This window comes from Megalops cyprinoides, chromosome 11, assembly GCF_013368585.1.
Source record: "Megalops cyprinoides isolate fMegCyp1 chromosome 11, fMegCyp1.pri, whole genome shotgun sequence".
Lineage (NCBI taxonomy): Eukaryota > Metazoa > Chordata > Actinopteri > Elopiformes > Megalopidae > Megalops > Megalops cyprinoides.
Genome location: NC_050593.1, coordinates 9,901,815 through 9,917,311, shown reverse-complemented (window position 1 = coordinate 9,917,311; position 15,497 = coordinate 9,901,815). Strand labels below are relative to the sequence as shown.

Below are 15,497 nucleotides of genomic sequence, written 5' to 3'. Positions count from 1 at the left end.
AAGAGAGTGACAGAACAAGAAAAAGAGTGTGATAGAACAGAGGGAAGACAGAGAGGAAAGAAATATTGAGCAGAAGAGAACAGAGCAGAACAGAAAAGAGGAGAAGGAAGCTCAGATTAGACCAGGCACCAGAAGAAAAGGGAGAAGAGGGAGAGCTCAGGAGGACAGCTGTTTGACAGGGCGTGAGGGCTGATAGGAGTGACTGAGGGATCAGGGCCAATCACACACTAAATCCAGGCAGAGAATGTAAGTGATGTTTCACTAGTCTATTCACGTTACCACTGTTTAAAACCTGCCTTAACTGAGTTGGTCTCCCTTGTGCATTTTGCTGGGCTTCAAGGCTTGTCATTATTATGTGACATTTGTTTTGGAGGATGTACACTCTACTGCATTGTGGTGTTAAAGTCCTGCCGTGTCTGTGGGGACACTGCTCCCTCCTGCGCACGCACTGCTAACCTTTGGCCTTGTCTGCGGTCTTGGGGGAGGAGGAGGAGCTGGGCTCGGGGCTGCCAGGCTCGCGTCTCTTCTCCTCTCCTTTCCCAGAGCTCTTCTGACCGCCTTTGAAAGGGCTGTGGAGAAACAGAATGAAGGACACGCCTCATACAAGAGTTTAAAAGTGAACCCAACACATGCACACACACACTCACACGTACACACTCTCTCACACATGCACTCAGACACACGCACCCACAGTCACACACCCATACACTTACCTGAACACACACACCCATACACACACTCACTTGCATGCAGACACACACACACACACCCACACACACACACACACACACTCACACACTCACACATGATCCTACACACACCCTCAAATATAGTGTGGGCCACTGCTAGAGTGAACCACTGTCTCATTTGGATCCCTCATGGATCCTGTCAGCATCTGGGCAGTACATTAACTGGATTTGTGTCTCATCTTTACAGTTAACAATCCTGTTGTGTCAAGTGACCCTGGCTTGGTAAGGGTAGATGAAGGATCTGGTGGGTCCAGTGAGTCATCTCTGATCTACCTGAGGCTGACAGTTGCAGGGCTGGCTTGCTCTGACACCCTCTGCTGGCTGGCTTCTGAAACACATTGAATCAAGCGTTATTGGTCAATTAAGCAAATACAAGAAACAAGACAGACAGCTTTCACAGAACAGTGCTGTGTGCTCTTCCTAAACCTCTGCTTCAGCATTTCCCAAACCTTTCCTGGAGGACCTCTTGTCCTGCATGTTTTAGATCTCTCCCTGCTCCAACACAGCTGATTCAAATGATCAACTCGTTATGAACTCCTGAAGCTGCTTAATAACAAACTGATCATTTAAATCAGCTGTGTTGGAGCAGGGAGGGATCTAAAACATGCAGGACAAGGGGTCCACCAGGAGAGGTTTGGGAAACGCTGCTCTACACAGTTAGAAGGTTCAGGATTATTCCCAGTGCACAGGTTACTTTCTATATCTGCTTTAGTTAACCTACCAATTGTCTAAACCAATCAGTAATGAATCTAAAAGTGGTTTAGATAACAAATAAGCTGCCACTCAATTGTGTGTTTTACCAAAAAGTACCAAAAGCTGAAAAGGGGGGAAACCAAGCCTAATTCAGTTGGATTCTACAGTCACTGAAATGGATGTGATTTACAGATCAACAGGGGAATCACAGCACAGACACATTCATTTGACAGGGGCTACTCATTTGTGCCGGGGGAAGCAAATCACATTACTTGTCTGTGTGTTCCCATCTCCCCTCTTTCTTAGACACCGTCTAACCCCTTCCCCTCCCCACCTCCTACCCCCTTACCTGACGTACCTGATTTAAACTAAACACAATGTTTGGGATTGAGATCAAGGTCTCTTGATTGGTTTGTGTGAGTCAGGGACTGCCATTCCATGGTAGCTCCACCCACAATGTAGTGTAAGCCTGATTTCCCGTCACTGCTGGAAGTGATCTTACCCCTGTAGGCCTGGAGCTGTCCCGTCAGCACCTTGCGGATCTCATTCACCCAGGCCGTTTTGATTTCAGGTGTGGAGGCCTGCAATGAAAGATAAAAATATGTTATCAGACAAGATCCCTCCTGCCACATACAGCACATCCATTGTCAGGAAAGGTTTAAAATTGAATACTTACTATTACAATTATAGGTTTTATTGCCACAATTCATTTGTGTCATACATTCTGCTTAGCTGTCCCCAGGAATGGTTTGAATAGACAACAGGGTGTGTTTGCTCACCTGCACGATATATACTTCCTCTCTGGAGTTGCACCAGATCTCAAACTTCTTGTTGTCACCCTTTGCACTCTCTGTGATTCCGACTGCACTCATCTGTGAGTGAGGAGATGAACCAGAAACACAGAGTGTAAGAGAACTTTAATCTTAAATTTATATTTCTCATGCTTCCTGGAAGACTTATGTCATGTCAAAAAACACTTTCCTTTATAACAACTCACATACCTTTCTACAGCTAAACCTTAACAGCAGACAGAAATCTGTTATTAAGGCTCAAAAGCTGGTGTGACAGACAGAGCTGAAATCTATGACTCCATTGGTCAGGAAACTAGTCACACCTCATAGGCTTTCAACAAGTGTCCCCCAGGGCTCTGTGCTTGACACCCTTTTGTTCTACAAATGCACAAAGCCCTTTGTTTCTCCCATTTATTTCCAAGGCTTTTCCTATCACATGTGCAGAAATCACTCAGCTGTTGCTTTCATTTCCCTCCTCTGACACACAGGCCTCACAGGCCTGCCACACTGACACCCTGAACTGGATGACGAACTGTCACATGAAGAGCCACCTGACAAACATTAAGCAGCCATAAACCCCAGCTAAGTCCTCTCTCTCCACCACTCTGGATAATGCTACAGTGTCTGCCTCCCACGCTGCCAAGAGCCTTGGGATTGCACTGCACAGCAAACCGACCTTTACAGAGAACATATGATGTCAGCGAGCCGGGCCCTGCAGAATCCTACCCCTCCCCAGCACATATTGTGCCCGGTCCCTGACCCGGGACACGTGCTGTCGTGCAGACTCACGCTGAGTGAGTGCTTGAAGCTGTAGGAGGGGGCCTTCTCGTAGCCCTCGCCGTTCTCCTCACGCCGCTTGCAGAAGAGCAGCGCCTTCTCGTGCAGGAACAGGTGCCGCTGCATGGGCTTGAAGCGCGCCAGGTCCTTCACCTTGGCGTGACCCTTCTTGTGCTCTGTCCACACGCTGAACGAGCCCTGCATCAGCAGCCTGCCCAGGTCGCTCAGATTACCCTGAGTTAAAGTTCAAAGGTCAAGGACTCTGCTGTTCATCTTTCATGGCAGATAGGAATTAATTAGCTAATCAGAAGTGTATGGTCTAAAAGATTTGCATCACCATATAGGTGTTATGTACAATGTAAAAGTACCAGGTGTGTTTGTAACATGTTGCCCAGATGTATTTTTGATTTTACTTTTTTATCATTGTTATTTTTCAATTTTATTATTTTCATTATAATTTTTTATTATTTTGGATCAGTGTTTCATTCTACACTCTCGTATTTTTTATATTATTTACATTTCTTCTTTTAAAAGTTTAACAGTGCTTCTGTTTTGTGAAGCACTTTCTGCTGTATGCTTGAAAAGTGCTGTAGGTAAGATATTATCATTGTATTATTATAATGAGTCCTTGTTCATTGGTGTCGGGACCCAGTCCCAGTCCCAGACCCAAGTCCCAGACCCTGGCCAGCTCTCACCTCAAATCCCGTGATGGCGATGAGGTGCATGGAGTCATTGACAGCCTTCAGGATTCCCAGAATGGAGGACAGCGCCTCCTGCAGGTCCTCCGCACCCTCACAGCCCCTACTGTACTTCAGCAGCTCCTGGAGAAGAACAAGCCACTCTGTCTCTCACTCAGTCCAATACAAGATATTCTACTTTTACATTTTCACTTAGTAGATGCCCTTATCCAGAGCGGTGTGCAAGGTGAGAATATTTGATGTTACATTTACATTTCTGACATCCAGCAGACACTCTTAAACTAGATCTACTCCCAAAGTCAAACACAAAGTGCATCCAACAAAACAACATGAAATGCCACACAAAAAGGACACCACCATCCACCACCATGTGAACAAGAGCCAGGGTCGAACAGAGGGCCGAGATCTCAAGTGCCCACCCGGCCCAACACGTAAGTGTTGTGTCTCTCCATCTAGCAGTGGAATCCATGCATGGCACAGCATGCAGTGTTGAGATGTTTGTGCTCACCTTCAGCAGGAGCTGGTACTTGGTTATCCTCTGCACTGGCTTCAGCAGGTATGAGTCCAAGCCCAGCTTGTGCTCCAGCTTCTTCTGGCACTCCTATTTCAGTACAATAAAAAGAATAAATATCAACAAGCAACGGTCCACCAGTAATTAATGTCTATATATCAAGCTAAGAGACTGCAAGGTTGTGGGAGGTGGAGATACCTGAAAGTGGGGGGGTTGTTGGGGGTGATGTTATGTGGAAGAGGGTCAGGTTGTGGGGGTGAGGTTATCTGGAAAGGGGGGGGGTCATGGGGGCAAGGTTACCTGGAAGAAGGCGCAGTCTGAGCACTGTCGCCAGAGGCTCTCAGAGCGCGGCTTGTTCTGACAGTATTTCTCATAAATCTGCAGATCAGTCATCTGAGAAAACAAGGAGTGCAGCCAATCACCATGTGTCATTACTATAGCCAATCACAATGTGTCATATTACAGACAATCACATCATCATCAGCACAGCCAGCCACTGTGTCATTATTACAGCCAGTCAGCTGGTGGGGTTAACTCACCCTCTCTAAGAAGCAGCGGCCCACCAGCTCAGGGTTGTCAGTGTAAGTTTCCAGCTCTCTGAGGAAGATGCTGAGGCAGAAAGGGATGGAGTGTTAGTACTGACAGTAATGCTTATTACTGCGCTCAAACTCAAGCACAGCCCCCTGTGGCCATTTGAGACACCACACCTGTTATGGAAGTGGTAGATTTCAGGCATGTTCCCAAAAAGGACATCCTTTTTGTTCTGCAGGGCGCTGGGAATGAGGTGTGTCATAGCTGGGTTGTCCATCTCGTCAGCATAGCCCTGGAATAGCATAACCAGCAGGAGACATGGATTATACACAGGTGAGAGTACACCACCACTCCGATACAAATAAACCCTGGGCTAGAGGGAGTGGCCAAATGGGCTACAAGGAGTGGCCATGTGACTTTAAGGAGTGATCGTGTGGTTTTACAGAGTGACCATGTGGCTGGAAGGAGTGACCGTGTGGCTGGAGGGAGTGGCAAGGGGTGAGAGATAGGTGACTGTGGCAGGTCCGAGAAGCAGGAACACTGACACGCCTCCCAAACCAACGTTCAGTTAATTTACAACAGCCATATCTGTCATTTTATGTACTCATGTGGGTTTTGTGCCCCATGGTTTCCTGCACTAGCAGGGATTACAGAGCAGGGAGAAAGTGTCAAAGTCAGCTTTGACAGCACTGGAATATTTTCCAACCTAGTAACTGGTGTAAATGGCAAGCTAAACTCTAACTCACTATATGGGTATTAGGTATTTTATTCTGACAGTAAGTAACCTTCCTGTATGGGTAATGAGTATATGCAAGTAAATTAAGGGTGGGGCAGTGGCACTCGCCTGCAGAACACAGAGCAGCTCCTCTACATATGCCCTTTCTGTCTCCAGGAGTTCGTTCATCACGTGTCTATGGAAGCAAAGCACAGAGATCAGAGCAGTCAGAGGAAGAAAGCCACACGTTCCATCATATCCGCTCCTAATCTCACCCGTCACCACACCCACAGCAGCCATGTACAGCGCTATGCCCCCTGCCTCACCGCCTCAGGACAGCCAGGTTCTCATCCTCCTCAGACAGAGAGGCGTGTCTGGTAGCACTCTGCAGCTGCGGGTCCACCTGAGAGGTCACAGGGAGGAAATAAGCAAAGCATTACCTTATAGAGCTGGACATTATCCCTCTACACACTGTGTGTGAATCCATACCAGCTCATTAGAGGCTTAGCAAGATGCACCAGTGGCACCTGCCAGGTGAAGCTCTACTTACCTTTCTACAGCTCACCTCGTTGGCTGCATCTCCCTCACTGTGGGATCTCTCTGATATACGGTGGGCTGTGTGGGGGGGTTGGTAAAGGTTATTGGTTAACCTTATATGACTTAAAACACATATGTGGTGAGGCATTTATATGGTTACAATTTTACTTTAGGGCCTATGCATACTCCTAAACATGTAATGAGTACAGATTTATTTTCTAACTGTAAACATTCAGACCTGCGGTTGAAAACAACAAATCAGAAAAGACCTATACTGTCCAGTCCTGACCTATACAGACTTGCTCATTAGCAAGCTACGCAAGCTACTTTAAACAATAAATACATTTATTACTAATAGATACCATTTTTTATCAGTATAAATAGGCCCTTAAAAATAAAGTGTAGTCTATCACTTAATTATTAAAAAACAGAAAGAATGGTATGAAAACAGTGCAAGAGACTTCCTGGTTTACTGTGGTTATCAAAATCCTTTCTTTCCTTAAAAAAAAAACACTAGCAGTAACCCTTGCAGTTACACACATCAGCCACCAGGGGGATGTAAGTCCAAGGACAGAAAGTTCAGCTGTGTGAGGGCACTTCTGCATGGACACTGCAGGGCTCCGGGTGCTTTTTCCCCTGTGTTACCACCATTAGGTCACTCATACTGAACTCAAACTGTCAAGGGTTAAAAATTTGAACTGATCCAGGGTCAGCGGTTAGTGTGGGTGTGGACTCTGCAGCGTCACAGAGTGCCAGAGCAGAAACTCACCTGGAGAAGACAGAGGGGACTTGCTGTAGGCCTCAGGCCGAGGGGCCACTGGCTGCACTGGCCGCGTCTGCTTGGCTGCCAGCTTCTTCAGACTGATTCTGCGCTTCTCAAACATCTCCTGCATGGACAATTGCTTCTGGAACACCTTCTCCACATGCTCCTACCAATCAGGACACAGAGGTCAGAGGTCAGCCACCACTCTGGAACTCACACAGCTCAGACTATACTATATTAACTACACTATATTTACAGAGCCTACTGTACCACATATACATACACTCTCTTTACAGAGTAATTGCCGATAGAAACACTCTACACTGATGACCTGTATACTGTACATAACCACAATATATTTTCAAACTTGATGGACTGAATTTATTACTGTTACGCAAACATTCCTGGCTGAGATAGTTCCCCCCCTCCATTCAAAACAATATCAGATGAGATCAACTCCATTAAAATTCTCACAAAACACATACTGATGAAAGGTGATGGATCTGGCTCAGTATGGCTAACAGTAAGGAGATGAGTCAGAGAACTGGGCCTTTGACCCCAGACTCCCGCATCATACGCAGGGCCTCTCACCCTGAACTCTGTGCTGAGCACAGACTCATAGTCTCTCCAGATAGCGTCCAGGTCCGCCAGCTTGCTGTGCTGCCCCCCGGTCTCCAAGTAAAGCTCAATCTCCTGTAAGGCGGACTCTGCCCCATCCTGAGACTGACACTTGTCCACGGACTGCGAGGCCAACAAGTAGATACCATCTTCACACCATCTGGCAGTCTGGGAGAAAGAGATTGCAGCGATTAGTCATGCCTGGGTGGAGACTCTCCCTCAAGAATCAGACCAAACCCATCAAGGATCTCATGTAGCCATGTGTGAGCAGTCAGACACATGTTAGATCACACTGTTTGAGGAAAAGCGAGGGTTGCTGGGTGGAACATGAGTGAAAGTGCCTCAGAGTTTCTGCATACAGGATCCAGAGCATGGTGGAGTGTGGGCCCAGTTAACTGCAGGTCAGTTGTGATTAGTTGGTTTGGATGGAGCGTGGGTGGAGAATTATGGAGGGCATTGGGGTTCACCTTCTCCAGACGCTGGTGCAGCTCCAGGGCCTTCAGCAGGTGGGTCTTTTTGGCATTGATTCGGGCCGCCGTGTCCGCACTCACCGCCCGCAGCTCACTGCATTTGGGCCGAATGGAGTCCACCGCATAATGCGATGTCTCGATGAGCTGGTCTCCCTCACACGCCAGAGCATGGGCCCGGGCCAGAACATCCTGCCCAAAGAACAGCCTTATTATTACTATTACTACTACTATTACTATTACTTGGTACACACAACAGGAAAATTCAAAACATTAGCCAGGACAGGGCTAATTACAGGGTATCTGCAAAGGGGTTCCCAAAACAAGACTTAGCAATGGCATAGTCATAATTCATTTTGAATGATATCAAATGCTTTACAATGCACATACATCAACACACAAAACACTAATGGATCGTATAACTGTAATCCCTGAGTAAAACTGAAAATGGATCTCCTGTTCTCCTTCTGTGAGGCCAGGCACTTTCCTCAGCACAGTTACTGAGCCCAGTGCAGTGAGGCCCTCAGTACCACAATGCAGCAGCCTTCTGAAAGCAGAGGCAACGATGGGGGACCAGCAGTCCTTCCATCTCTCTCCTTCCTGCTCTCTGTCTCCCTCCATCTTTTTCCTTTCTGCACTAGCTCCCTCTCTCATTTTATCTCTCTCTCCCCTTCCATCTCCCTCCTTATTGCGCTCTCTCCCCTTCCACCTTTCATCTCCCTTCTTCCTGCTCTCTCTCCTCTCCCTCTCTCTCTCCTTTCCCCCTCTCCCCCCTCTAGCTAAGGCGCTGATCTCATTTCCATGGAAACACACAGAATCACACAAAACCAAGGCAGCCCGTGCCAGGGGATGTATGATTGCCTTTCATGGATTCTGTGAGCAATATGTTCCATCCACCGAGCATCAGATGTCCTTATCTCTGGGGCAGGCAGAATGGCTGTGGTATTGCTCATGAATGTAACTGGTACTGAATGGGCAGACCCCTTCCTACATCCACCCCATACCAGGCATATGGTTCCACACCCACAGATGATCCAATTATATGTTACAATCACAATCATAATTCTGCTTTTATCAAATTTCAGGTTAATGGATATAACCAAAATTAAGTAAGAATGTTATCCATTTATACAGCTGGATATTTACTGAGGCAAGGTTCTTACCCCAGAATTGCCTCAGTAAATATCCAGCTATATAAATGGATAACACATAAATTGTAACCTATGTAAGTCATTCAGGATAAGAGTATCTGCTAAACTGACAATAATGCAATGTAATAAAGAAATAATGCACATTGGCTTTAATTGGTCAAAATCTTCACTAAGTGAAGAGGTGAATGTGTTTATTAATGTTTGTTGTATGCATAATGTATGCTTTATGCTTCTCAACACTAAATATCTATAGCTACAGGTACAGTAGCTTTGCATTTTCACAACTGTTTACTATTTATGAATATAAACAATGATATGAATGAAGGTAAGCACAAAAGGAATAACTGCATTGTATTAATGCAGAACATTTTTCAGTAGACTACAGTGTAACTGCTGGAAATGCACACAGGCTGAGTGATGTGCAGCAGAAATCAGACCACTGGCCTGTAGATCTTTCATCGCACTGTGGTGTTCTATCATGACTGGACAGAGTTCTCTCAGAACTCTGCCAGTGAAGAGAACTGGAGTCTTATTACGCATGACCTTATGACCTCTCACTGTGGTGTGAGGTCAAAGGGCAGCGGTGACATATCCAGACAGCATGTAATGTCAATATTAAATCTCAGACTGCATAGTGAAAGAGAGAGGATTTCGAAGGGTCACGTTTCCTGCAGAGGGAGCCACATTAATAACATCATGGATTAATATACAGAGTGCCAGGGACACTGTTACACAATGCAGATTGACAGACAGATGACAGGAAAAGTGTCATTTTAGAATGTGTCAACAACAATGTGAGCATTGCATCTGCCACACACATTATAAACAGGTTATAAACATATTGCATAATGTGGAGGGATATTAATACTCATTTGATAACATGAGTATTAACAACTAACAACTAGTTAACAAAATTAGTTAACAACTAATTTTGTGTGACTGTATGCTGCTTTGGGGGGGATTCGGTCAGGGTAACTCCTATAATGATTGTAACGGGAAATCTGAAATGCACTTACATGGGCTCTTTCCTCATGGCAGGTCAGATCCCTCAGGATGTGCTCCACGTGGGCGGGACTAATCGCCACCTCAGAGAAGACTGACAGACGATCCGCCCACAGGTCCAGCTGAGTCCTGACCTGCAGAGACGTGACAGATGTGTCACATAGACACACACACACTCACTGCTATTGCCCCATTGAATATACACACAGAAGGGTTCGCCCCCATTTCATTCCCACAGTGTGTGTGTGTGTGTGTGTGTCCATCCCAAACCCACCTCTCGGTAGCTGTGTTCAAAGTGACGCAGCTGCAGGCACTGCTCTAGCTTGGTCTGGTGCCGTTCCCAGAACCCATCGAAGGCCGTCTCTGTCTCATCCAGCTGGGACAACAGCCTGCAGACATGGGGGGTGACAGAAGGAGAGAGAGAGAGAGAGAGAGACAGAGAGAGAGAGGGAGGGGAAATGAGGAAATGGTAGGTAAGTACTGTGCAGGTGGAGGGATTCTCACACACTGCAGCTCAGAATAGGTACAGAGTGTGATGGATAACCCCCAGCTTGGCCTCTGCACAATGGCCAGTGGAGCGAAACACCACACCTTCCTCTCACCCTGGGAGAATTCTCAGGATGTAACCAAAGGCTCAGCATTTTGTCAATTCAACATCTAGTGGCTTTGAAAGATTCAGAGTTACATGATGAAATTGTGTCAACAGATCAGACCACTATGGTATTTCTAAGGCCAACGAAAGTTGTTTTCAGCTCAATCAAACAAGGGGCGTTCAATTGCTTAAACAAATCAGAAGACAGATCATTTTTCTCTCCAAAAACAATTATCAATTTCCTGTGTCAATTATTTTATGTTGGTGCCTAGGCGTTGTATGCTAACCACACAGTGGTGTTAGTGTGACGACATCAATCTCCATTTCTATTCAATCAATCACCCTGGCATTCTGCCCTATCACCTGCAGACTTGCCTTCTCTGGCTACTGCGCCCTCACATCTATATCTAGACTCAAGTAACAGATTCACAGAGCCAATCAAGATAGCCGGACACTCACACTCAATATCACAGACAGAGGGGGCGTCATTAGCTAGCTTCACCCCTTCACCTCTGCATGAACCCCTCACCCCTGTGGTCAGAGTGCTGTCCCCCACCTCTGCACAGTGGCCAGGTTCTCCAGTTCATCCTGGTTCATGTTGTACTCCGGGTCCTGCTCCAGCGGCTCATTGATGCCCTCCAGGAGGCGGTTACCCTGGTTCAGCGCTATCCTCAGATCCTCCTGCAGGGCAGTGGGGGGTAGAATGAAAAACAGCGGCATTCTAGGAGAAACCACACCTTCCTCAGTTGTAGCCCAGCCCTGTTCCAACCCCTGGCATATGCCACATATTTAAAAAGCAATAAAAACCAAGCCTCAGTTCAGAGAAGGTACAGCACAATTGAGCTAATCTTTGTATGTTATGAATGTCTTTGTCTTGTGTACCTGCCTGTTAAAGTGGGGTAAAGATAAACTGATGGATGTTGACAGGCAGCAAACCAGACAACAGTGTGGCTTGCCAGGCCAGGCCTGCTGCCACACAGAGAGGTTTTGTGAACTACATAAAGGGCGAAGCTATCCCATGTGCTGTCAATCACTTGCTTTAACCAATCAAACAACTTGGCTCTCCACTGCAGAATTACAGTGAGTCACTGTAGACTCCTTTCATTTTTAGGTGAATGAAGCCTCTCTCCCAGTCACCCCCATCATCAAACCTTCATCCCCGCCTTCTTCTCCATGTGGGCTCCCAACAGTGTGGTGGTGGCCTGAACGTCATTGGGGAGCTCCGTCTCGGCCAGCTCAGTCCCGAAGGACTGCAGCGTCTGGGCCGTCTTCTTCACCATGAGAGCAAAGCCCTCGATTGCCTGGAAAAGCCAAGGGAAGACAGAGACAAACACACGCTCAGAGACACAGAGTCAAACACACCCTTAGAAATACAGAGACAAACACACGCTCAGAGACACAGAGTCAAACACACTCTTAGAAATACAGAGACAAACACACGCTCAGAGACACAGAGTCAAACACACCCTTAGAAATACAGAGACAAACACACGCTCAGAGACACAGAGTCAAACACACTCTTAGAAATACAGAGACAAACACACGCTCAGAGACACAGAGTCAAACACACTCTTAGAAATACAGAGACAAACACACGCTCAGAGACACAGAGTCAAACACACTCTTAGAAATACAGAGACAAACACACGCTCAGAGACACAGAGTCAAACACACTCTCATATTTAATTCTGTCTCCAAACTACAAAGACAGCACATTTTCTCCTCCATGACCATGCATGCTAATAGTCCAGTGTGTATGCTAAGTGCATGCTAATATTCCAGTGTGTATGTTAAGTGTATGCTAATATTCCAGTGTATATGCTAAGTGCATGCTAATATTCCAGTGTGTATGCTAAGTGCTTGCTAATATTCCAGTGTGTATGCCAAATGTATGCTATTATTACAGAGTATTAGCTAAGTACATGCTAACATTCCAGTAGAAAAGAGAGGCTATGTTTTTGACCTTCCTCAGCCCCTGCTGCCCTGCTCTGGGGTCCAGACTGGGTTCTGCTGGTGCTCACCGTGCGGTGTGAGATCCACTTCTCGTGGCAGTACTCCTGGGTCCCGCCCACCTCCTGGGTCAGCTGAGTTCCGTCAATGTAGCTGTGGAGCTCCGTCACAGAGCTGAGCATGATCACCTGGGTGGGTCACAGACGCAGGTGAGAGGCACAGAGCTTAACATGCTCACCTGGGTTAAGTGAGGACACACACAGGCTGCCTTCCAGAGTAAGGGTGAATTTTGTAGAGCTCCACACACTCACCAGAGCTATCACCACAAACAAGGCAGAAATGTCAGCCAATTACCCAAATGCCTGCATTTTCTTGTTGCTAGATTATTTATTAATCTTACATCATTTACATTCCTAATTTTTGACATTCTTTTTACTCTGTGCATCAATGACTACAGACAGATTTTCCTGTTTGTGAAGAGTAAGCAAACATTCAACAATGTGTCTGTTGCTGCCACAGAACACTGATCCCAGATCAGCACTGAGCTTTACTGCTGCCACTCTAAATCATAAGTCACTAAGCTTCCTCTTCAGCCCAGTCTGAGGTAGCCTTCATTACACATCTCATTATTTAATCACATGGAAGCACAGTGACGCCTGTCCTTTATGGGTCAGCTCCACACAGCAGCATTTCCATTGGAGTGGCTCCTCTTGCATTTTGAAAGCACCAGGTGAATTATTTACACGGCTTCTCCCCTCAAACAAGACATTTCTGCTGAAGATTGTAGGTCAGTCTGTGGCAGGTGGGAGCTCTCGCCTCTGTCAGGGCGGAGATGCTGATGAGCTGATGCAGGCCTGGAGCACACGTACCGGCACCTTCATCTTGAACTCATCCTTGCTGAACTTGAACAGGAAGTCCGAGAGTGCGCGCTGTAGCAGGGCGGTGGGTCGCAGCACCAGAACCAGCTGCAGGTTTGCTGGGAATGAGCCCTGGGGGAGCCCAGAGAAAAGGCCCGTCAGAACACAGTTACCATGGAGACAACCCATCACAGCTGAGGACAGAGAGACGCAGCTGACTACAACATTAAGAGTGGGAGGCCTGGTCCCATAGTACTACTGTTACGCACAGAGGCACAGATAGATACTGCAGCCCTCCAGAGCCCGCTGCATCCCTCCACATTACCATAGAAACAACATCCAAACTGATACAGAGTGCAACAGAAACAAAATCTACCTGACAGCCCTCGGGATTCCTCAAACACAGCACTATTGCATCTACCGAGAAGTCTCTCCGATTTACCCAAAACTGCACTGTAAATACATTAGGAGGAGCTCCAACTGCAGACAAAGAAGAACAGTTTGAAGAAAATATGCAGAAGCAGAAGCACGTCCATATTTTCCACTGCTGTCCATGTTTTCATCTGCTCATCCCAAGCAGGCAGCGAGCTATGCGCTGTTGCCATGGAAACACTACTCGTTGGGGTGGAGGATTTTCTGTTTACCAACAAGCTTTTTCGGACTGTCAGAGAGCACATGAACACACAGCTCCCTTAAAAAAATCCTGAGCAACTTTGTCTTTCACATAATCCTCTGAGAAGTCCTACACTGCATGTGATTAAATATTCATGGCCTAGTCAATGCTCATAAGAACAGGAATCATCCTCCTGTCCTTGTGTTGAACCCACAAAGAGCACCAAGGGCCAGTAAGCACTTCATTGGAGAGTTCATTGTTATTGACTGCGCTTTTCAATTCATCAAAGAGCTCATCATTATCGACTGGGTTTTCAGCAATGGTGCCCTGAGGAGGGGTGCGGCCAGAGCTGCTGGGACAGGCCAGCTGTCCGGGGTCAGAGGTCAGGGGAACACACGGCTGTGAGAGGTGGACAGACAGACACTGGCTCTCTGAGAGGATATCATTGTTCATTTTGCAACATGGCCATGCCTTCATCGTCATCGCTGAAGGACAGGCATACTCAGAAACAGGTACCAAAATCTACTGCAAACTGCAAGCAGGTACCACAATCTTCTGGAAGAATAAAATTTCACCATGAAAGATGCTCGAATCTCAAAATGTACAAATGTAAATGAAAAATGATATCTCTACAAAATAATTTAACCTACTGTGTGTGCACTGTGCTGGACTTCATACACAACACCCTTTGTAATCCTTTGTTTTCCCAAAGAAATTGTATGGACTCGACAAGAATATGAAAAATCATGAAATTAAATGCAATATACAATGTATAAAATCAAATTTATTCAAATCTATATTTTGATGTTCACGACTGAGAAATGAACCTGTATTTAAGTTATGAGAGCACTCCAGTTTGAAAGGGAATACAGATTGCTCTTCTCCAAATGACGAATTTGCTAATTAATGTTGAGTTGCCTAGAGGGAATGATTGCTCCTCATGATTGATCTCATGCAGACAGAGAACACTGCTGTGAGCACTAAAATGAGCAGAGCAGTCTGCCTCATTAACAAAAGGTGATGGATTTCACATTTAAATTTAATCAGTTTCCTCTCCAATGTCCACCTCACTCAGACTGCCTGGACTCTGAACTTTGACCTGAAATTTGCATCATAACAGCCAAACACATTCCATGTGTCACACCACACCCCTCATCCTACACAAGCTGGCCGCAGAGATAATCACACCCAATCACTTCAGGGCTCAGAAAACGGGAGCAGACTAACTGCTACCTCCCTTTATCCAACACATCACCTTTCATGATTGCAGCCTTTTCCTCGTTTTACTTATCACATATGTTTGAACTGTAATGACTTTCAGCAGAGGACCATCTGATTATTAGGAAATCTGCCACTCATGCACCCACATGCTGGCACATACAACCACACACACATACATACACACATGCATACACGCACACACATGCACTTATATGGACACATACAAACACACATGCAGACACACAAACACACACACATACA

The 15,497-nt window shown here is 46.3% G+C and overlaps 1 protein-coding gene across 1 annotated transcript in view; it reads right to left on the bottom strand.

Annotated features, from left to right (window-relative positions):
* LOC118785720 (guanine nucleotide exchange factor DBS-like) overlaps positions 1–15,497 on the bottom strand; it is a 37,954-nt gene that overhangs the window by 6,508 nt on the left and 15,949 nt on the right. The window contains exons 5-26 of the mRNA XM_036540617.1: positions 13,415–13,534; positions 12,617–12,733; positions 11,747–11,896; positions 11,152–11,276; positions 10,278–10,392; positions 10,018–10,137; positions 7,851–8,042; positions 7,357–7,551; positions 6,772–6,931; positions 6,016–6,080; positions 5,792–5,868; positions 5,595–5,661; positions 4,927–5,042; positions 4,759–4,828; positions 4,520–4,612; positions 4,217–4,309; positions 3,706–3,831; positions 3,023–3,244; positions 2,222–2,314; positions 1,945–2,023; positions 1,023–1,077; positions 457–569 (exon numbers count right to left, since the gene is read on the bottom strand). Coding sequence (XP_036396510.1) covers positions 457–569; positions 1,023–1,077; positions 1,945–2,023; positions 2,222–2,314; positions 3,023–3,244; positions 3,706–3,831; positions 4,217–4,309; positions 4,520–4,612; positions 4,759–4,828; positions 4,927–5,042; positions 5,595–5,661; positions 5,792–5,868; positions 6,016–6,080; positions 6,772–6,931; positions 7,357–7,551; positions 7,851–8,042; positions 10,018–10,137; positions 10,278–10,392; positions 11,152–11,276; positions 11,747–11,896; positions 12,617–12,733; positions 13,415–13,534 — 2,563 coding nt within the window. The remainder of the gene's footprint in view (positions 1–456; positions 570–1,022; positions 1,078–1,944; positions 2,024–2,221; positions 2,315–3,022; positions 3,245–3,705; positions 3,832–4,216; positions 4,310–4,519; positions 4,613–4,758; positions 4,829–4,926; positions 5,043–5,594; positions 5,662–5,791; positions 5,869–6,015; positions 6,081–6,771; positions 6,932–7,356; positions 7,552–7,850; positions 8,043–10,017; positions 10,138–10,277; positions 10,393–11,151; positions 11,277–11,746; positions 11,897–12,616; positions 12,734–13,414; positions 13,535–15,497) is intronic.